The sequence below is a fragment of the Salmo salar genome, chromosome 22 (assembly GCF_965601325.2).
Source record: "Salmo salar chromosome 22, fSalSal1, whole genome shotgun sequence".
Classification (NCBI taxonomy): domain Eukaryota; kingdom Metazoa; phylum Chordata; class Actinopteri; order Salmoniformes; family Salmonidae; genus Salmo; species Salmo salar.
In genome coordinates this window covers 13,077,060-13,098,892 of record NC_138312.1, presented here as the reverse complement: position 1 = coordinate 13,098,892, position 21,833 = coordinate 13,077,060, and the positions used below count along the sequence as shown (strand labels likewise).

The following is a 21,833-nucleotide window of genomic DNA, read 5'->3' as shown; positions in this document are numbered from 1 at the left end:
GAATATAATACAGATACAATGATTATATCAACATTATTCTGAGGCAGAATAGTCTGTGTGTGTGTGTGTGTGTGTGTGTGTGTGTGTGTGTGTGTGTGTGTGTGTGTGTGGTGTGTGTGTGTGTGTGGCGCATGTGCGTGTGCGGTGTATTCTTGGAGGAAATGTACAAATAGACAGCACAATATTATTCATTTCATAAAAAAGCGAAATGCTCGGGGTACAGTCATTTCACTGAATACACATCCGCTCTTCACAGGTAGTACAGAGTCTAATGACATGACCCCACCCTTCGGCATACCATATATGGATTGGGCCCACATTCCCAAAGGCGGAGCTCATGACGCCACCTGTTTCTCAATGGGACTTTCGGCTGTAACAAGGGCAGTAGACGGTAGTGCTCACAGAAGTTCGGCGATATTACGAGATCCGCGCACAGAGTAATTCCCGTCAAAGTTCAAGAAATGGATTTCCGTCGTATTCGTTGTTGTTCTTTGTTTTTGTATGTATTTATTAACCATGTGTTTATTACTCTTCAATCGAAAGAACGTAAGTACAATATTTTTCCTCTTAAAATGGGTTTGTAAAGAGCTTTGCTTTGTGGCCCCACATGGTTGTGAGGTTTGATGAGTTGGGGGATTGGGCTTGTGACATGGCATTCTTGTAGTATTATTGTATATGTTTTGTATATTACAGTGCTAATACAGTGTTAACTTTAAGCTTTTCTCCTCCAATATTTTTTATTTCCATTTCAGTGCATTGTTATTCCTATGATAACTTGTCAATGTGGGGAAAGACCTCTCTAACAATTCCATAGGCTATTGAAAAATATTTAATGTTCTGTTTGTTGAAGATGATGAAGATGATGATGATTGTAAATTGTCTAGAAATTGTCTAAGAATTAGCCTTTGTTGAGTTAAAGAAAAGAAAGCCAGTAAATTGTACACAGCAAAATCAGAAGTGTGAAAGTAACTCGCTGTAGTGTTGATTTTAACACTTTTGCAGTGTTAAATGCATCCACTTTCAACAAAGTGATTTTCATACTTTCAAAAGTGTTAAAATTTGAACATTTAGACAGTGTTTCTGTATCCCTATAGAGAGTAGAAAATTAAGACTGGCTGTATGAAATTCACAATGCACTTGAGTGAAATATTAAGGATTTCACTATACACTGGAGTGAACTAATTAGTATTTCACTCTACTCTGGAGTGCAATATAATGAAATGGAGTATTGAGTAAAGACACATTTGTAGAGTTACCACCCATGACTGTATTTGTTAGTGACACAGACATAGTTGTTCTTTTAAAAGGCCTATGGTTTTCACCAAATGATTTCCTAGGTGAATGCTATCATTAAAATTAAACTCTGAAAATATACACGACGTATATCATACATATACCTTACTTTAATGGCCTAGTTTTATCCTAACTCAGTGGTGTTAGGAAACTCCTGGTTTACAGGCCATATCAGCCTGCAAGTCACATTATGCTGGCTTGCAAAGTGATGTGTAATTCCTGTTGGAACCCAGTCATAATTAGGATATTCAATAGTTGTAATTTTTATTCACCCGCATTCAGAATGACTGTCAGGATAATGGAAATTGATAAAGGAGACTACCTAAACCATTTAAACTGAAACAACCATATCAGTAACGAGGGCAATAAATCAAACTAACTGATGTATTTGCCTTTGTGTTGCATAACATTAATAAGTCAATCAATGTACATGCAAAAACACAGACATTAAAAACAATCCTAAAAAATCTACTCGTAGTAGAGCATGCTGGGAAATGATGATGATGGGCGTGGTTTTGATGGGACTGTTTTACTCTCCACAGTGTAAGACAATAACTCTGGTTATTAACACCGACACTGGGATTATTTTTTACACCACTGAGTGTTAATTTCACTCTTACAGAGTGAATTTAACTATTGAATCAACACTAGAAATGTAACAATAAAAAATCAACACTGGCTAATTTCCTGTGTAGATTAACTTGGCTACTTCAAACATGCAGTAATGATCATTCTCAGTATTCTTCATTTATAAAACTAGGTAATATTGGTATTTGATCATGTTTCAAGGAAGGAATATTACTCTACATGCTTAGAACTTATAAGAAGCTTTTAGTTTCAATATTGGAGGGGACAGGGTCTTGTACTGAAGAAAGAGGAGATAGGAGTGTAGGCTGTGTCAGACTTCCGTTGGTTCTTAGGGATGATCCCAACTATTTTCACTCCCTTTATCATGCGTTTTAACTTCCCACGCTTTTCTCAGCTTTCTTCATCCAAACATATAGTAATTAATAGTTGACGGTTTATTTAATCAGGTTTGTCATGCCAGGGCATGTCCTCTTCAAAGCAGTGGGTGGCATGATATTGGGCCTATTCGGTGAATCTATTTCTGGGTATTTCTACTGTAATAATTGTTGGCTCAGAGAAACAAAGTAACTTTGATAATCCAGTTGTAGAGTAGTATTACTTGTCCATTGCTTTTTACATTGCTAACTACACATGTTCAATTGCTTATAAACACCTTATGTCCTCATATGAATGAAGAATGTTTTCTAATAGTGCTCTCTATTTGTCTTTCTGTAGAGGTTCTGCTGGATATGAAAGCTTCTGGGGGAGAGTTGGGCTGGTTGCCCTGGCCACATGAAGAAGGGGTGAGTAGTTATATCTTAAAGTGAGGAATTAGAAGGATTTCCGTAGTCTAACTAGATGGTCGATTAGGCCTCAAACAATGATATTGATTGTAAGATGTATTTCCCCTACTAGTACACAATGGTGGTAAACATAGGATAGATGTCACACAGTGTTGATTCCAAGGCACATTTGAAGTAGCATGTTTTAAACGGGTCATAAGTTCTGCTCTCCAGAGGAATAGAATGCGAGCTATTTTCTCCCCTCTCATTCCTTCAGAATAGTTTTCTGGGAAAGCTGGAATGAGTGGCAGTCCGCAAAGTTAGCCGTTACTGGTTTTAAAGCAACCCTTTAATAATACAACTATGAATGTCATATACATTTCAGGGTAAGAGCTGCATCTGAATTCAGAGGACATAAGTCACTTTTTTTTGTTGCATCGAGCCAACAGGTTGTTATAATTCCTACAGTATTCCACACCAAAAACTTTTTTTTAATAAAGCGGTGATATGAATGTGGGAGGTTCCTGTCAGTCATTGTGGAACATAAGACTAGGGGAATGAGAAAGGAAGGGAGATGGGTTGTGTGGGAGAAAGGCATCCCTCTATCTATAGTTGTGTGGTTGACTGTCTAAAAAAAGCAACAGGACGTGGTCAGTGGCAGTGTGCTGACTGCTTTTCTTTTGTGACCGCGAGGTTTACAGATCGTCCAATGCATTCTATTGGATTTCCCCCTATTTTACGATGTTTTACCCATTCTCACCAAACTTCCTCAAACTTTTGAAGCACATTTAAATTTGACTTTGGAGTGGAAGTTTTAAGAATGCACATTGTCCTTGTGTCTTTGATCTATATCTATCTTCTCTTCCTTCGCACACACTAAGTTTCTCTCCTACTGCTGCCCCAAGTCCACGAAACAGACTTGGAAGAAAGCACTCACTGCGCATGGTCCAATGAAATATGCCTTTATGGCAGCCATCTGAGGTGTTAAAATAATTCAGGATGGCTATTCTTTTAAAGCCCCGTGCTTAATTAATGGATGCCTTTAAATACTGCTACCAGGCAAGCATTTCCTTATTTTCTCTCTCTTAAAACAGACTTAATTGTAGCCAATATCGCTGCCATGTCTTTTCCATGAGCCTATAAAAAAAACAGTTTAACTGCCTTAATGCTTGGTATTCCACAAGAGTTTTGGTTTTAGTGTTATGTCTGTCTCACACAGGCACTCACATCTGTTTATGGAAGCCACACACGAAGTTAGCACGGCACATGTCAGATCAAATCCTTCCCTGGCATGTGGAAAAAAGTAGCAGGAAATTAAGCTTGAGCATTTTATAGGCTTCTCAGCAGGCAAACAGTTGTTTCATGAATAAAACAGCAAACTGATCCTTGACGAGAACAGAACTCCCTTAACGTTATTGTCATTCTCCTCAACCCTCTCCCTCATTCCCTCAATTTTTTTGTGCTTTTGTAACAGTGACCCTTGTCCTGTACATTGTGTTAAACTTAACCTCTGTTCTCTCTCTGTTTCAGTGGGAGATAGTTCAGACAGTGGTGAATGGCTCCCTCCTGTACACCTACAGTGTGTGTAACATTGACGCGGGTGAACAGGACAACTGGCTCCGGACCACCTTCATCCAGCGGCGCCCAGGGACCACCCGCGTCTCTGTGGAGCTGCGCTTTGTCATGCGGGACTGCAACACCTTCGACGGTGCCTCGCTCGCCTGCAAAGAGACCTTCAACCTGCACATGTCCGAGGCTGATGCTGACGTGGGTACCATCTTCCGTAAGGGCCAGTTCCGCAAAGTGGCCACCATCGCGCCGGACGAAATCACGCGAGGCCGCGGTGCGCTGAAGGTCAATGTGGAGACACGGGCGGTGGCCCCTCTATCCAGGAAGGGTTTCTACCTGGCCTTCCAGGACATGGGAGCTTGTGTGGCACTGCTCTCGGTCAGGGTGTACTACAAGACGTGTCCGTCCACTGTGCAGAGCCTGGCCGCCTTCCCAGAGACGGTGGCGGACGCCCTGAGGGAGGTGGAGGGAACATGTGTTGAGAACGCCGTGAGCCAGGCCACCCCACGCATCTACTGCACAGCTGAGGGAGAGTGGGTGGTGCCCGTGGGACAGTGCCAATGTCGCGCAGGCTATGAAGCTGTCGGAGACTCCTGCCAAGGTAAGACTACAGCCAGGCTTCACATATTGCATCTCTCTACAAACCCCGACCCTCTGCCTGTTGTAGTGTTGGCCTAAAACGGGCTCTGTTGTATTGGGCGTTAGTTTTAAACAGTAGCTGTATTTATAGAAGCACAGGGTCTAACCACCACCCTGACTGGGTTTGAGAAATGACTGCATGGGAATGTTAATTGTAGTTTCTTCAGTGATTTCAAACACCTCACAAACAAAAAACAGTGAATTTTTCTGGATTCATAGGAATGAATTTAGAGATAACAGGGGAAGGCGTTTGGACATGTTTTTGTTTGTTTTGTTTTGATTAAGTGGCTCTATAACAGCAATAACAGAGTTTTAGGGTTGTAACACTAGTTCCAAACATATTATGGGAGAGGAACAGAGAGAGGCTGTCTGGGAGGAACAGGAACATGGGAGAATATGGCAGAGATGAAAAAGCGTAGAGGAAGTTTTTGAACATTTTGACTGCGGTTAAGAGGTCTCCTGGTAATCTTACCTGTTGCTGTTGGCCAACATTCTTTCCACTGTGTTTGTCTCTCATACTTAGGAATGAGGTGGGTGAGGAGGATACTCTTTTATAGACGAGGAAAACTGGCCAAGGGAAATCTGCCTATAGAGGCTTGAGGCTTAAAAGTGTTAAGTTTAAATAGGGATATGGTTGTTTAAGAATGTGCAAATGCTTAGAAACCGTCCAATCTGATTTATTTTTAGGCGAGGGGACTGGTAGAATGAGAGACATTTGTATTTTTAAATGTTCTATTTGAGAAAGACACTGAGTACGCCTAGAAAGAACACACTACAGTAATGTATTGAAATTGAAATGGGATGTTTGCTCACATTGTTTGTATGGAAGTTGCCATGTCTTTGGTATTCCGGGGTGTGGTGTGTTAAGCTATCAGGAGGAAACATGGGAGGGAGGGGAGGCAGGGAAGGAGAGACAGCGAGGAAGGAACATTACATTATTGTATGCTCAGTGAACTGTGGGGATTTCTGAAAGGAATTCTTTCACCCTCACGTCACCTCCTGTACTGATTGACTGAGGAGAGCAGTGTGGCTCGATGTGCCGACTGAAGAGTACCTGAGTGATGTGTCTTCTCCACACAGCTATTTGTGTGCGCCTGTAGCCATGGCTGCGGTGAACCACAGATTACAGGGACTGTGCCGTCACGCCCATCTCAGTCAGGAAGGGTATACTGAGTCAGTCTGTGGTTTCTGACAGACAAGAGGCTCCCTTGTTCAACAGCTAGAGATTCTGGTCACCTTGGGTGACAGAACTAGTTAGACTGTATCTCTTTTACTTCCTATTACAGTAGTTTATAGACCAGAGGTATTCATCTCTTACCTTACGAGGTCCGGAGCCTGCTGGTTTTCTGTTCTACCTGATAATTAATTGCACACACCTGGTGTCCCAGGTCTAAATCAGTCCCTGATTAGAGGGGAACAATGAAAAAATGCAGTGGAACCGACTTTGAGGTCCGGAGTTGAGATTGAGGGATATAGACCGTCAGTATAGTATATAGGCCAGGTAACCAATTTAGCTCATAGTTTGACATGTTGTTACCTTACGACAGAGAAGAAACACTTCCATTTATCTAAACATTGAGAAAGTAGTCCACCATAGCTCCAAGCCTGAGAAAGAGTACTTCAAAAGGGGCTGATAGTTCCAGGCGAAGGGGGAAGGCCAAGCTCAGGAATGTTCCAGGTCCAGAATTCCCCACCTGAAGCGGAAATTGTCAGTGAGTCCTGGAGAGGAAAGGGGAATGTTTTAATACCAGGAAAAAGTCAGATTCCAAACCCTGCTGGACAACCTTGTGATCAGGATACAGGAAACATGTTTTTGTCACCTTTGTAAAAAAGAAAACGCCTCATAACGCCTCAAAGCCTGAAGCCAATACGTCCCAAAAAATGTATTAGGGAATTTGGGGGGACACTCAGTTGTCATAATACCTATCGAGACCTAGGCCAATCTTTCAAAAAAAAAATCGAAACGACGGAAAGTCCAGAAAATTGCCAAATAAGGTCGACGTGACAAACTTGTTCAGTTAATTATTACACTGATTTATAACACCGAGTCATATCCTAATTCTCTGTGCAGTCAAGCAGAAACACGTTCCTGTCCATGACAATGTATTTATGCGATTTCACCGAAGGCCCTCTGGAGAGGATCCGCTGGGAACGAGGAATTAAAGGGGAATGTTGGACCAGGCTGACTCAAATAAGCAGGTTGTCCATGACTCTGTGTGAAGTCGCGAGGGAGGGGAGTTAGTGGTTAGTGGATAGTTGGTGGTCGCATGAGAGGTTGGTTAGTTAGATGCGTGGGACCGCCGGGTGCTTAGGTAGGTGTGGAGTGTAATTTAGTCAAGAGGATTAGTGTGGAGCAACAGGACAGCTTTTAGAAGGATGACAAGCCCTGCTTCACTCCACTCATCCGGTCGTTAACACACGCAACGAGCTCTTTAATCCTTGTTCCCACTCGTTAGAACAATGGGCCGACACAAAGAGCAAAACACATATTCAATTAATAGAAGCCGCTGCCACCACCGCTCATTCATCAAGGGCACAGCCGCACATAAAGAGATCGACCAGGACAATGTGAGGCATTATTTCAGTCCAAGGTCCCCACTTTTAGTGAGGCATTATTTGAGTCAGATATTTGAATGTCCTTAGTTTGCAAGAATGTATATATTTTTTAAATGACACTCTTAACACAATGCGTCAATAACAAAACAACCACGTTAATACATGCATAATAACACATATCTTTCAAATACCTTTAGTCCGCTGAAGTTTTACCCACTGCGATTTGAACATTCTTGAAAGATTGCTCTCATGCCACTGATATACGCAGCGCACATGCCACCGTTTTAAGAGCTGTAATAATTAAACGCAATTTATTTATGGCACCACTCAATCCAAACCCAGTCACAATAGATGAATAGGGGTGGGGATGCGTTGATACGTGACAGGAGTCCTGCTGCTCCTTTTTCAGATGCAATAGGCTGGCCTCCTTTTCTTATGCGTAAGGGGCCCTATACACCCCCACACTCCCCGGGTGACTCCCCAGAGAGAACTCCTGTTGGCACTTTAGACTTTAACCCATCCCCCATACATCCATCTATTCATCTCAATCCCCCCTACTCAAACTCAAAACTCGTCCCCATTCTTTTATTGTGGGGCTGGTTGTAACGCAAAGGTCCTTCGGCCATAGTGATTAAGTCACCGGCAGCTCCCTCTTGTCCATCACAGGTCACCCTCTTCCCTATAGAGGCCAGATGAAAGACTGATCCCCTGGGGAGACATGAGAATAAAGGGAGAGAGAGGAGATAGCTCACAGGAATCATTCTTACACGTTTTTAAAGTAAACAGTCGATCCCACACAAAAAAAACGCGTTTAGGCTCCAACAACACAGTCGTTCAACAACATCAAGTTCTTCCTCCAGACTTCCTCTCCCCCTGCTCCATCCTGGCATGTTGTCATTTGCCATCAGAGGAAAAGAGGAAGGAAGGAAGCAAAACGTTATACTTGCATTCCTTGCATCCTGGTTTCTGTCCAATACACACACACACACATTAACCCCCACAAGTTCAGGAATGGAAGGTACATTTTTTCTCTATATTCTACAGGTCAATTGAAAATCGCCAGCAGTAACCCATGTTGCTAAGGCTCCTCAAACAATAACCACATCTGCATTCACAGTGCTAATCAAAGGGCTAACCAGACCCTTCTTTTACATTGCTGCTACTCTCTGTTTGTAATCTATGCATAGTCACTTTAATTCTACCTACATGTACATATTACCTAATTTACCTCGACTAACCGGTGCCCCCGCACATTGACTCTGTACCGGTACCCCCTGTATATAGCCTCGCTTGTTATTTTACTACTGATGTTTAATTATTTGTTACTTTTATTTTCTATTTTTTACTTAACACTTATTTAAAAAAAAAAACAATTGGAACTTCTTAAAGCATTGTTGGTTAAGGGCCTGTAAGTAAACATTTCACTGTAAGGTCTACACCTGTTTTATTCGGCGCATGTGACAAATACAATTTTATTTTATAGTTCAAAAGGGATGGGAAGGAGTGATTATCTGCTGTGTTTAGTGTTTCCATGGCATCCAGTTGACAGTGTGACTTGAGGATGGAACTTGAGGTGAAAAGGACAAGTGGAAGCAAATCGTCAGGAAAATCCTCTTCCATTCTGTTTAAATACAAAGGTCCGGTTACAGTTTAACCACAGCCTGAGTTTCCTTCCAAGCCCCAGGGCACTGACAGAGATACCGTGTTATTGTAATGTAACTGAATCACTCTCGCCCCATTGTGTTTATACATATAATACTAGGACTAATAGTCACCCTCCTTTCTCTTTCAGCGTGTACGCCAGGCTCCTTTAAAGCATCCTTGTCCAGTGAATCCTGTGAGTTTTGTCCGGAGAATACTGAGCCATCTACAGCCGGCGCCCCCCTGTGTCCATGTATGGAGGGATTCTACCGCTCCCCTTCAGACCCTCTTACGTCAGCCTGCTCTGGTAAGAACCATGGCCAGATAGCCGGCTACAGCAAGGCGTCTCACTAACAAAGGGTTTAGCCACTTCTACGGCCTTTCCTTCAGTTATTCTGTGGCCGACCCCTGGTTTACCTCATACCCTCATACAACACATTGTCTTTATATCATCGTCATGGTGATAGAGGAATCTGAGGATTGTTCATTGGGTGTATTAGCATGTCGGAATGTCTCGTAATAACTCTGTCTACTCTTCGCCTCCTCCTCCTCCTCCTTTAGCCCCGCCCAGCGCCCCTCGTGACCTGGCCTCCACCACTCTGTCAGCGGACGGCAGGCTGCAGCTGTCCTGGAGCCCGCCGCTGGTGACAGGAGGCCGCCGGGACATCTGCTACAGCGTGGTGTGCGAGCGCTGTGCCGGGGCCCTGTGTGTGCCCTGCGGGGAGAAGGTCCGCTTTCAGCCCGGCCCCACGGACCTCCAGGACACCGTGGTGACTGTCGGCGAGCTGGAGCCCCACCTCAACTACACGTTCACTGTAGAGGCCCGCAGCGGAGTGTCTCAGTACAGCAACCAGAGACCCAGCAGCACCATCACCACCGCTCTGCACTTCACTGATCCCCCCAAGGTGACGTCCATCCGTCTGGACGAGCGGAGCACCACCAGTCTGTCTCTGTCCTGGGCTCTGTCCCGCCGAGCACCATCCCACGTCAACCACCGCTACGAACTCATGTACCGCAGGAAGGTAAGACAGACGAAGGCACGCGTCCCTCCTCTCTCTCTCTCTCTCTTTGTCTTCTATCTCTCCATGTCAGTCCCACATGAAGTGAAACACAGCACGTGTGATAGTATTAGCGTAGCTCTATAGTGAATCCCCTCTCAGTCCTCCTCTCTCTCTCTGTCCCGTGCAGGAGGACGACAGTGAGCGTGATGTCACTACATACACAGTGCTGGTTCTTGAGAAGAGTTCGGTGCAGATCAGTGACCTCTCCCCTGGCACGGCCTACGTGTTCAGAGTCCAGGCTCTCAGCCCAGAGGGAAAACCAGGAAGTTACAACATGGAGCATGAGTTCAAGACCCTGCCCATGGGTAGGTGCCCTAGAAACTGGATACTTTTTCTCCAATGTCCAGACAAGATTTCTTTGCCATTTGAGTGTGTTGTGGTCTAACTGTGTTCTCTTATTTTTTTTTTTAGCAGAGTCTCAGATCCAGAACAACTCCACGGTGGTCATGGGAGCTGTAGTAGGAGGAGGAATCATGCTGCTGGTTGTTGTAGTCGTTCTACTGCTACACAAACGGTTAGAACACACTACTGCTATCATATCCCTCTGTCCTAAGATAGTATATGATTACGGGTGGCTCACGGGCCAGAGCTGATTGAGAATGTAATGCCATGCCATCTGTAAGATGGTTTTTACCAGAGTAGCTGTTGAAAACTGTAACCGTAGCTGATTGAGTCTGTGGCTGAAGACGACCTTGCCCTTTCCGCTCCGGCAGCCTGTCTGTGATAAAATGGATGGACACTGTTCAACCCTGAGAGGGGATAGACGAAATGAAAAGCCACGTCGTGGCATCTAGCTAAACTTGTCTCGTCAACACAGGAAGCATGTTGATGGGTCTCTAGGCTATTTAGTTAGGGATGCCTTGATATGAATGTCATAGCATTTCCTGTTGTCTGACCAGACCTAAAAGTTACTGTCCTTCCTAACAGGAGACTGAACTTCCGTCACCGACAGCGATCAGAGGACCCCTACTTCTCCAGTACAGGTAAGAACCACAGCACCCATGAATATGTACCTAGATTAGATTAGAGATGTGCCCTACTGAAGAGATGATCTCCCATCTCCACCGCCTTCACTAATTGTCTTTCACACTTCCTCAAGATCAACTGAAGCCCCTGAAGACCTATGTTGACCCACACATGTACGAAGACCCCAACACGGCTATCCTGAAGTTTGCCAGTGAGATTAATCCCAGTCTTGTCACGAAGCAAAAAGTCATTGGAGCCGGTAAATGTCCAAACAGTTTACAGTAACATTTTGAACAAATCTCTCTGATCCCCTTACCTCAGGATGAAGGTTGCTGTATTAGTATTCATCTCTGTGTGTGTTTCTGTTTCTCAGGTGAGTTCGGCGAGGTGTACCGCGGTCTGATGAAGGCTCCAGGGAGAGGAGAGGTGGCGGTGGCCATCAAGACGTTGAAGCCAGGCTACACAGAGAAGCAGAGACAGGACTTCCTAAGTGAAGCCAGCATCATGGGCCAGTTCTCCCACCAGAACATAATTCGCCTGGAGGGAGTCGTCACCAAGTGTGAGTCCCTGCTCTCAGACACTGGTAGTGTCTCAAATGGCACCCTATGCCCTATATAGTGCACTACTTTTGACTAGACCCCTATGGGAACTAAAGGGAATAGGGTATCATTTGGGACATGGCCACTGATTGACTACTGATTGATCTTCTACTGATTCACCGAATAGTTATTTGTGAGTTATTGTCCTTATCTAGCAGAGTCCCATATCTCCCATCTCCTATCCACTGTGCCTCTTTCGTTGACATGAAGAACTAAAATTTGCCCCTTTTTATTTATTTATTCAAGCAGTCAAGCATGCCATGATTGTGACGGAATACATGGAGAATGGGGCGCTTGACAACTATCTAAAGGACCATGATGGGGAGATTTCATCGTACCAGCTGGTGGGCATGCTGCGTGGCATCGCGGCGGGCATGAAGTACCTCTCTGACATGAGCTACGTGCACCGAGACCTAGCTGCCCGCAACGTTCTGGTCAACAGCAACCTGGAGTGCAAAGTGTCTGATTTCGGCCTGTCCCGCGTGCTGGAAGACGATCCTGAGGGAACCTACACCACCAGCGTGAGTCAAGCCTCCATAGTACTGATGTTAATGTATGGGAACAGAGTGGGGTTATCACAATCTACCATGTGCTTTGCAATTTGTAGCCTTGTTATGTCTTTACATATTATTGGGAACAACTGATGAATAATGCCATCAGTGAGCCTCCTGAAACCTTTACGTTAGTAATAGCTAGTGAAAACATTCCTTTCAGTCTCATTCTTATGATTAGTTCTTGTTGCTGTTCCTTCAGGGAGGGAAGATCCCCATCCGCTGGACCGCCCCTGAGGCCATCGCCTACAGGAAGTTCACCTCGGCCAGCGACGTATGGAGCTTCGGCATCGTCATGTGGGAAGTCATGGCCTTTGGAGAACGACCCTACTGGGACATGAGTAACCATGAGGTAGGTCCTACGCTTAGTCAGTCACGTCTTAGGGAAATGACAGGGTGCTGTAGGTTTGGTTAAACACAAGGCCTCTGATGCATCACCTCTGGGTATTTATTCTGGGTGGATAGTGTTTAAAACAACCCACTCAAGGCCACTAAGTCAAAATAGTTCCCACATTCCCTCTTCACATAAAACTGTTAGTGTCCTCACATTATACCCTGATGAAGACAGCTTGTCTGTCGAAACGTTGGACTTAAATTTTTTTTGCATCTGAGCTCCTAGAGTGTGCGGCTCTCCTTTATTTTTTTTAAGTGTCCACACATTAACACAAAACATGTTCTTAGAGTCTGTTGGCCTAGGGTCCTTAAGACAACAGTGGGCTATATCATAAACACAAGCTCTGTGAGAACACGGTCCAAACCCCGCTTCCTCCTCTCCTCAGGTGATGAAGGCAATTAACGAGGCCTTCCGGCTGCCTGCGCCCATGGACTGTCCATCCACCGTTTACCAGCTAATGCTGCAGTGTTGGCTCCAGGACCGCTCCAAACGACCCCGGTTCCCTGACATCGTTAACATCCTGGACAAACTGCTCCGGAGCCCAGAGTCTCTGAAAACCATCGCTGACTTTGATCCCCGGTAAGATGCCAATGAATGAAGCTGATCTCCCCTGGACTTGACAGTTTATCTTGTTCAAATCACATACTGTAAATATAACACTTACTTACCAATATACTTCCCTGTTCTTACCACACAGTGTGTCCATCCGCCTCCCCAGCACCAGTGGCTGTGACGGCTCCCCCTTCAGGTCTGTGCCGGAATGGCTGGAGTCCATCAAGATGAGCCAGTACACTGAGAGCTTTGCCTGCGCTGGAATCACAACCATGGAGCAGGTGCTGGCCATGAAGCATGAGTAAGTACTACACACATGTTCAGTGACCACATGGCACCGATGCATCATCCTCACCACATTGCAGGGCTTAGTTGGCACCCTGCCACATTTGAACATACAGTTAGAGAATTCAGATCTTTGCTAAGCATTTGTTGTCCGGTATGCCACACGATCAGTGATGGAATGCAACACTCTCATTCACTGAATGCTGCACTCACCCCCCCCCCACTCCCGGCCCCCCGCCCATCTCATTACCCCCATACCATTCCTCACTGCCCCACCCTCAACAGCATCATTGTACTCGGTTCCAACGGAATAGGACTTTCCATATTTTGCTGTGTCTTGTTCAAGTTGGAAGTTGCAAATTCAATCATATTTTAAAGTTTCCCTAACAGCTCCTCTCTCTATCTGCCTTCTCTCTCAGCGACATCAGGAACATTGGTGTGAGGTTACCAGGTCACATGAAGAGAATCGCCTATAGCATCCTTGGACTTAAAGACCAGACCAGCTCACTTAGTGCTTGCAGTACAGTGTTTGCCGTGTGAGACCCCCAACCTGAGATTCCCCAGAATAGGACTGCACTGAACATCTCATTTCACTGTCACACTTAATGGGGAAATGGAGCAAGTTGGGTTGAACAGGGTTGTACTAACGTCAGAACTACGTTACTTTAGACTGATCAGCGGCATGATTGAAGAGGACCCTGCCAGCCATCCAGTCAGAAAAGACAGACATGTAAAACGTTGAAGTACCACATGACAAGAGACATTGAGAGATGTGGTAACAGAAAAAGTAATGTATAAAGAACTTTTTATATTATCAAGTGTGGAAATACTGTATAATGGAAGATAGGAAACTACAGCCTTTAGAAATAGCTGTGTGAGACCTGAGAAGAGGAAGGATGGCCCCACTTTGTATTTTTCTCTTAAATGGAAGTCTGAAAAACAAGAGACATTCAAGCTAAGGCATTCCAGGACCAGGGCTACCTCCTCCTCAAGCACTCACTTATTCCGCCAGTGACTTCTGGACTCTTCTTAGTTTTATAAAGATTTGAGGCTTTGAAATAACAGATGGATAGATGAGAATGCCTGTCTACTCAAATGACAGGTTTATTGGTCTTCGGAATATTTCCGCTCAGGGCAAGAGATCAGATACTTTTTATCTTTCCGTTTGATTTTGTAGGTTCCATTCTGGCTGCAAGCCACCTCATATACTTTTCTCATACATTTTGAAATAATATTTTTCTTTCGTTTACAGTTTGCCTCCATCTAGTCTTATAGTGGTTCTTCCATTATTATTTAATATTTATTGTATTTTATATTTATTATATTTGTTTAATTAAAAAGACACTGATCTGGCACATGTTTATAAATATGTATTTTTCAGTCCAATAAAATCCGTGTTGCCTTGTGACTGAATCACTTGTCTGAATTCAACCAACTAGCAGAAAATACATTTTGGTACATAAAACACATTAAAAAGAGGCAAGAATGTTTGATTGAAATAGATCAATTGAAATGGAGTTTTCCTTCACACCCACCCTCCAAATCAAAGTTTATTGGTTGTGTACACAGTTTACCAGATGTTATAGCAGGTGCAGTGCAATGCTTGTTTTACTAGCTCCTGACAGTGCAGAAAAACGTCAAACAAGTACACAAATAATCCAGAACTAAAATCAAGGTATGTCAGAATGAATCCAATTAACAACCCAAATAACACAGTTAGCTAATACAGTTGTCGAAGCAGAGTCCGCTTCGATGTCAATTGGTGACTGTACCATGGTAGTCTGAAATGTCACATCTCCACTCTACTGTACTTCATCAAATATGCATCATCAGTTACTGAGCCCCTGCTAAATTCCCTCACCCTGTATCTGGGGCTTCACATTCATTCCTCTTCAACTATCAATTCACTCATCATTTTGAGTTGGACAGCAATTACAGAACGTTTCTAAATGTAATACTGAGTATTAACACATAGTGTGTTTATCCATTTAAACGTTTCATATACACCATGTTTATTTTGCATGAATCTATATGCTATTTAAAACCTTTATTAATGTCCAACTGTTGGAGCTAATTGATTATTATTATTATTATTATGTACTTCTTCAAAAGAATATGCAGTTTTGTGCTCTGGACGGACCTAAATGGTAAATGAAGATAGATGAATAGAGGAGATAGAGGTGTAGGAAACGACGGCCACTGGCCCCCAGCTCTCATTCTCTCTCCTATGATAAATATTGCACATGGTTATCCAGGCAGCGAAACATTCACCCACCCTGCCTCACACACACCAACAAAAACGGACTCCATCTCACACACAGTATAAAAGAGGGTACGCGAGGACAAAAGACAGGGCTGTAGTGGACAGTGAAGTCTCCTCACAGTAATGCATTGGACGGATTAATACAGTGGAAAACTACGGAATATTTACCATTTCCACCATTTACATTTACATTTAAGTCATTTAGCAGACGCTCTTATCCAGAGCGACTTACAAATTGCACCATCTACCTCCTCACTTCAACTGCACTCAAAATCCTGCATGGAGAGAACTCAAGGTAACTTCACACAATATTTAGGATCTTCCTCACACTGTTCCAACAATAACAACAAACTTGCAGGTCCGTTCAGAAGATGTGTTGTTTTATCTGTGTTATGACTAACTTAACAGGAGATATTGATAAGAAATAGAGTGGTTTATGTAATACTACAGTTAATTGTGGTGAGGATGAAAACTAGCTGCATTGTGAATGTTCATCTGGGGGGGGGGGGGGGGGGGGGGTGACAGAGGTGTAAATGACTGTTATTTTCAGATCACTCTCATCCTACGGGGAAGCTCCAGTCGATGGGAGACATGTACCTGTTCACAGTGGATGTGAGTGAGTACTCTCCAGAGGATGTCATCATCACATCGTCAAACAACCTTATTGAAGTCTATGCGGAGAAGGTGAGCTGAAGTTCTGGTACATCAAACACTTTTTGTGTATAAGTTATTGTTGTTACCAAATGTACATCTATTATTATTTTTTTGCTGTTGACCTCCCTTACATTCCTCCTCTTTCCATGTTCTTGCCTCATCATTTGTTCTCACCAGCTAGCAGAGGATGGCACGGTTAGGAACACATTTTCCCACAAGTGCCAGTTGCCGGGGGACGTGGATCCCATGTCTGTGACAACCTCATTGGAAAACAGTGGTGACTGTCTGACTCTGACTGTCAAAGCCAGAAGAAATTAGTTTTCCATATAATGTGGGAGGTGTTGAAAAAGTTTAAACACACACACACACACCAATCTGGTTGTATTAATTCAGATGATTGTATTCAAATAATTAATTTAATTTAATTCACATTAAATTCTAACATGGGGAATGGGTGGGGCATAATGTCCCTAGGACAAGATCTATTCTTGAATGAGGCCCCTGGGAATGGTGCTCCACAGTGCCTAATTTATTCAGGAAGTTGGTATATGATTGAAAGGATTTTAATATAACCCAATGTTTGTTTATTATTTAATGTTACGTCTGTCAGTTCCTCTAAGACAATTTCCAGAATAAACTAATCAAACACCAGCAATGGAAGTCAATCAAATTTGAAGTTGATGCCTTTACTTTGAAAGTAACCGGAAGTTAAGTATTTTTTTGTTGTTGCAGGAAGTAGGTTGTCATTAGCGTCACCGCAGCAGGACGGTTTTCGGATGTTGCCTTCAAAATAAAGGTCCGTGGTGAAACGCCATGTGTATGATCTTTTTTGTGGGTTTGCATGGTTCATAACGTATAAAAATATATAACTAAAGGGAATTACTACTATATATAACATCAAGAATATTATAAGGTGGAGCACATTGAGAAATGGTTGGAGCTTAAGTAAATTAATGTAAATAACATAATAGCCTATTGGTAAAAAATATAGGCTTAAAGAGCCTTAAAGAGATTTTATTTTATGAGTATTGTTAATTTACTGTTGTTATTTTTCAAGGATGCAATTTTGAAATGTAATGTTTAAGGAAAGTCTTACTGTATTTTTGTTGTATTGCACAAACAAATTGCACTGTACAGGAAAAACGATCGATTGTGTGTCCATAAAACCAGAGTCACGTCTACTCACTAGTGTCCCTAGAACACAAAACATATGAGTTTAAACAAAAAGCAAGGCCATAGGAAGTGTTGTTGGACTTTTATTGTGGTCAAACAGCTTAAAATGGGGTGCCTGGACACAATATGGTTCAAATAAAGCACTGCGTCATAGGACGCATTGTCATACCAAAATACATTTAATGTAAAACACAAATATCTTATTATCTTCCTTCTGGTGGACACTTTGGAAAATATACAACATACTATATGTGTATTCAAAAAGTCAAGAGAAATGCACGTACATTTGGTTTAAAGAAAACGTTATTCATACGTTATTCATAACTTTATAAATCAATAATTTATAGGCCTACAGTTTATTGCATTGCGGGCTATGGAGTTGGTGGAGTAGAAAGTGTTGCTGGGTATTTATACCAGAGTCCCCAATGAAATAACACCATATATAGATTCTACTGACGCTACTGAGTACTCCCAACCCCACTTTTACATCGGCACATATAATACTTTTTTCTCTATAAGCAATATGTAATTCATATAGTGTTTTGCATTGAAGGCATTTATTTGACTTTAGAAAACGTTTTAAAACGATCATTTAATGCAAATGTCACATAAATATGAACAAATATGCTAATGTTTAGACAATCATTTTTCATATATTATGAACAAATACAAGTGAATTACATTTTTCTACTACGTGAGGGACTTTTACGTAGGGAAAATTCCGTGACCCGGAAGTACTTAATGTTGATGACGAGTGGCTGCCTTGGTTGTCAAGGTAAGAACGCTTATTTTCAGTCTCCCGTTCTCTGTTAGCATTGTCACAATTTAGTCGCGCAGCGCTACGGTAACATCAATGTGTGTTAAAATATAATTAATAAACTTCAAAAAGTGCAGGTGGTCCGGTCGAGTACTCATTATCGGTTTGTAGACGTACATAGAGCAGATTCATTATAGATGCCACGCCAGTGCGTAGTCGAACCACACGATATGGCACAAGTCCTCGATCCTGGGTCGATTGTTGTAGCCGACTGGCACCGAAGTGCAGATAGCAAGGAGTTCTTCAGCAGGATTCTACACAAGAAAAAACGTAGAAACTTTGGTATGTTTCTTGACTTAGGAGCTGCTAAGTTGCCCTGCTTGTATATCATACATAAATCATACCGTACACAGTTAGCCTTATATTGATTCATTAACTTTACATTTGAATACAGCAAATATATTTCAAACAATTTTCCAGGACTTCTGGAGGCTCTAGTGATGCCCCCTAATGTGTCTGTGGACACTGTTCACTACAAGATCTTCATATCCGGAAAGAGTGGGGTGGGGAAGACTGCTCTTGCTGCACGTCTAGCTGGACTCAATATTCCCAACATGCACTATGAAACTACAGGTAGGCCTAGTGCAGCTGTGAACATTTGGCATAATACCTGGATATTATGGGTTAAATTAACATGTGCTACAGCACGTTTCTCAAGTAACACAACTGTTCTTGTAGGTATTGAGACCACAGTGGTGTATTGGCCTGTGAAGTTGAGGGAGAGCGGTCGTGTTCTGTTTTTCCGCTTGCAGCTATGGGACTGTGGAGAGAACGCCTTACGCCGATTTGACCACTTGCTTCCGGTATGCTTGAAATATCATAAGCTTCACCTAGCACAGAAAAAAGCATATTAGCATAAAAAAAACGTGATTCATATGAACAAAAATGACAATTCCCTTTTCCTGTGTGTCTCAGTCCTGTAAGGAGCAGGTGGATGCCATCCTCTTCCTCTTCTCCTTTACAGACCGAGCGTCCTTCGATGGTCTGTCCAATCAGATCGCCAGAGGGTCTGAACCTTGCGACAGAGTTGTGAAATTGGTTGTTGGCACCAAATATCCTTACAGCATTCCCTGTGTGTGTGTGTGTGTGTGTGTGTGTGTGTGTGTGTGTGTGTGTGTGTGTGTGTGTGTGTGGTTGACTGTTTTGTGACCGACTAATATCCACTACCCAGAATTCTTTGTTCTTGACAGCGACCTCAGATTTGACCTGTTCATGCATACAGACGTGACGGAGAGAGAGGTGACTCGGTTCCAGGAGGTCTGGGGGTTGCCTGTGTTCCGTATGGGGGGTGACGTCAGCAACGTCAGTAACCTGGGTGAGGTAGCCCCCCTACTGAACTGCCTGGCAGAGCACCTGTGGCACCAGGACTGTGTGGCTACCAGGTCTACCATCCTTCCAGTCTCCACACAGTCAGAGGCTGCTAATGTGGTACATGTATGAAATCCAATAGGTTGAGAGACAATATTTTCATCTCCTACACCACTGCTGTGGTACACTCAACAGAGATGTCCTGGATTACCTTCTCACATAGGACTGTGGAGAAACAGAACCTGCATCTGAGTTTATTGGGTCTTTGAACAACATGTTCAACTTTGTGAGGACAAGCATTCATCCAGGCCTGTAAAATGAAACTTGAGGTAAATGGTCAAACACAATGTTGGGTTTTTCCTTTTTAGGAACCACTGCCACCTATAGGTTAAACAGGGAGAAGAAGCAGGCTGCTTTTTTTTTTATCAATCTGCATTTACAACATTTTTCAAAGTTGTGATCTTGGTAAACAGAAGGGATACAATTAGTAGCCAGTGTTGGGGAGTAGTGAACTACATATAGTTAACCTAGTAATTTAACTACATTTTGCAGTAGCTTGGTGGTAGTTGAACTAAATTCAAATCTAGGTAGTGTTTTCAGTAGTTAAGAACTTTTTTTGTCATGTAGCAGTATAGCTAACTACTGGAACTATATGCAACTTTTTTTGCAAAAATAAAATATAGGTGAAGTCGGCAAGAATTTCCTTTCTCGGCATTAGACCAGCTTAATTCTCACTTGAAACAGTTTTTGTGTTTTAGCCCAAATTACACATTCTGTTACATCTGACTCCAGAGTGATATTATGTTCTTGCAATTTGTATTCTATGACATTTCAGATTGAGATATGATTTATAATGTAGTTTGGATGTAGTGAACTAGTTTTTCAAAATAACTTCAGTTCAGTAAACTATATTTTTCTAAAGGGTAGCTTTAGTGTAGCTTAACTTCTTCCAGTGTGAAGTCATTTGTAGCTTGGTACAAATGACAAAACATTTTCAGAGTAGCTTCCACAACACGTAGTGTAACACACAATGCCAAAATCCATTGTCCGGTTACACCAGTACCTCAATTTGCTGAACCCCCACTTCACACTCCGTCACCACCTGGTCTCCACGGAACATTGGAGAATAAAAAGAGAGCACATAGGGTTGTAGGCTAACCATTCGACAATTGACCTCTACTTTGTGTACGGCTTCAAGGGATCTGAGTCTTGCTCAGTCAGCTTCAGTATTCTCTGCAATGACTTCAGAAACCCACAGCATTAAGCTCAACAAATTCCTCTATACCAGACCCCCAACCAGTGGAGCCAGGGACTTGCACCACTCAATACTGCTACTCGTCCTCTGTCGCTGTAGACTCCGATCTCCGAGGCCTGCTTACCTCCATGATGATCTTCAGACAAGACAGAGAAAATAAACTGACAGCAATAGAGTGATGAGGGCCTCCTGGTGCATCATGTTGGTCACATATGGCATGTAGCGGGATCAGAACATAGGGCAGTGATGGAGCAAGAATCTCTCCAACCTGAGAGATCACCGCAACTCCAGGCCCAGCAGAAACCTGCAGGTATCAGAGCAGTCACTCAGCTTAAAGCCCCATAACACACAAGTTGGTATAAAATGTAAAAACAAATGGAGACGATGGAGGACTTGGTTTGAACACATACGCAACAGGAGTTGACGTAGCGAATAACATCCTGCGCCAAGGTGGGCCACCAATACTTCTCGGAGATCGATTGAGTAGTACGAGAAATACCTGGATGCCAAGCGACGACAGCTGAGTGCGCCCAGGTCAGCAGCCGATGTCTTATCCCTGTGGGAACGTAGATGCGCTCAGGGCAGATAGTGGGTGCGGGCTCCCTCTCCAGAGCCTGGGGAATGTCCACATCTACGTCTCAGACCACAGGGGCTACGACTCGAGAGGAAGGGACTATGGGACCCTTTCCTGAATCGTAGAGATGGGACAGGGCATCAGGTTTGGTGTTCTTTGAACCTGGGCGATAGGTCAACGTGAAGTCAAATATTGTAAAGGGCCCACCTTGCTTGGGGTGGATTCAGCCTCCTCGCCCAGGCCTCTATCAGATCAAGTCTACAGGTGGTGCCTTCTGCCCATTAATAATCAGTTTCCCCTCGCCGCCATAAAAACAAGTCTGCTTAATTCACTA

The 21,833-nt window shown here is 43.3% G+C and overlaps 2 protein-coding genes and 1 non-coding gene across 4 annotated transcripts; all 3 read left to right on the top strand.

The window, feature by feature from the left end:
• Window positions 1-364: 364 nt before the first annotated feature.
• On the top strand, window positions 365-14,863 carry LOC106582764 (ephrin type-A receptor 2). Of its 2 annotated transcripts, none has more exons than XM_014166167.3 (15): window positions 365-546; window positions 2,596-2,663; window positions 4,173-4,812; window positions 9,199-9,354; window positions 9,609-10,069; window positions 10,236-10,413; window positions 10,520-10,622; window positions 11,036-11,091; window positions 11,208-11,333; window positions 11,448-11,633; window positions 11,920-12,194; window positions 12,427-12,576; window positions 13,004-13,197; window positions 13,316-13,471; window positions 13,875-14,863. In XM_014166167.3, exons 1-15 carry the CDS (start codon window positions 462-464, stop codon window positions 13,993-13,995), a joined length of 2,955 nt encoding a protein of 984 aa, XP_014021642.1. In that variant the 5' UTR covers window positions 365-461; the 3' UTR covers window positions 13,996-14,863. The 2 variants fall into 2 exon arrangements, with proteins under 2 accessions (XP_014021642.1, XP_014021643.1); XM_014166168.3 differs by having other exon boundaries at window positions 366-546; window positions 11,923-12,194.
• A 926-nt stretch (window positions 14,864-15,789) lies between these two features.
• LOC106582622 (uncharacterized) lies at window positions 15,790-17,023 on the top strand. The gene is made up of 3 exons (XR_014382247.1): window positions 15,790-16,013; window positions 16,269-16,402; window positions 16,550-17,023. It is a non-coding gene; the product is annotated as an uncharacterized LOC106582622 (transcript).
• Window positions 17,024-18,279: 1,256 nt separating this feature from the next.
• cplane2 (ciliogenesis and planar polarity effector 2) lies at window positions 18,280-19,785 on the top strand. Its single transcript, XM_082967376.1, has 4 exons — window positions 18,280-18,644; window positions 18,783-18,935; window positions 19,041-19,165; window positions 19,278-19,785. The coding sequence occupies exons 1-4, from the start codon at window positions 18,500-18,502 to the stop codon at window positions 19,509-19,511; spliced, it is 657 nt and encodes a 218-aa protein (XP_082823502.1). The 5' UTR covers window positions 18,280-18,499; the 3' UTR covers window positions 19,512-19,785.
• Window positions 19,786-21,833: the final 2,048 nt, after the last annotated feature.

Coding starts and splice junctions, on each gene's coding strand:
- LOC106582764 (XM_014166167.3), top strand. CDS start 462: ATGGATTTCCGTCGTATTCGTTGTTGTTCTTTGTTTTTGTATGTATTT. Junction 10,070..10,235: donor AACTCATGTACCGCAGGAAG/GTAAGACAGACG, acceptor TGTCCCGTGCAG/GAGGACGACAGTGAGCGTGA. Junction 11,092..11,207: donor CCCCTACTTCTCCAGTACAG/GTAAGAACCACA, acceptor CACTTCCTCAAG/ATCAACTGAAGCCCCTGAAG.
- cplane2 (XM_082967376.1), top strand. CDS start 18,500: ATGCCACGCCAGTGCGTAGTCGAACCACACGATATGGCACAAGTCCTC. Junction 18,645..18,782: donor GAAAAAACGTAGAAACTTTG/GTATGTTTCTTG, acceptor ACAATTTTCCAG/GACTTCTGGAGGCTCTAGTG. Junction 18,936..19,040: donor CATGCACTATGAAACTACAG/GTAGGCCTAGTG, acceptor CTGTTCTTGTAG/GTATTGAGACCACAGTGGTG.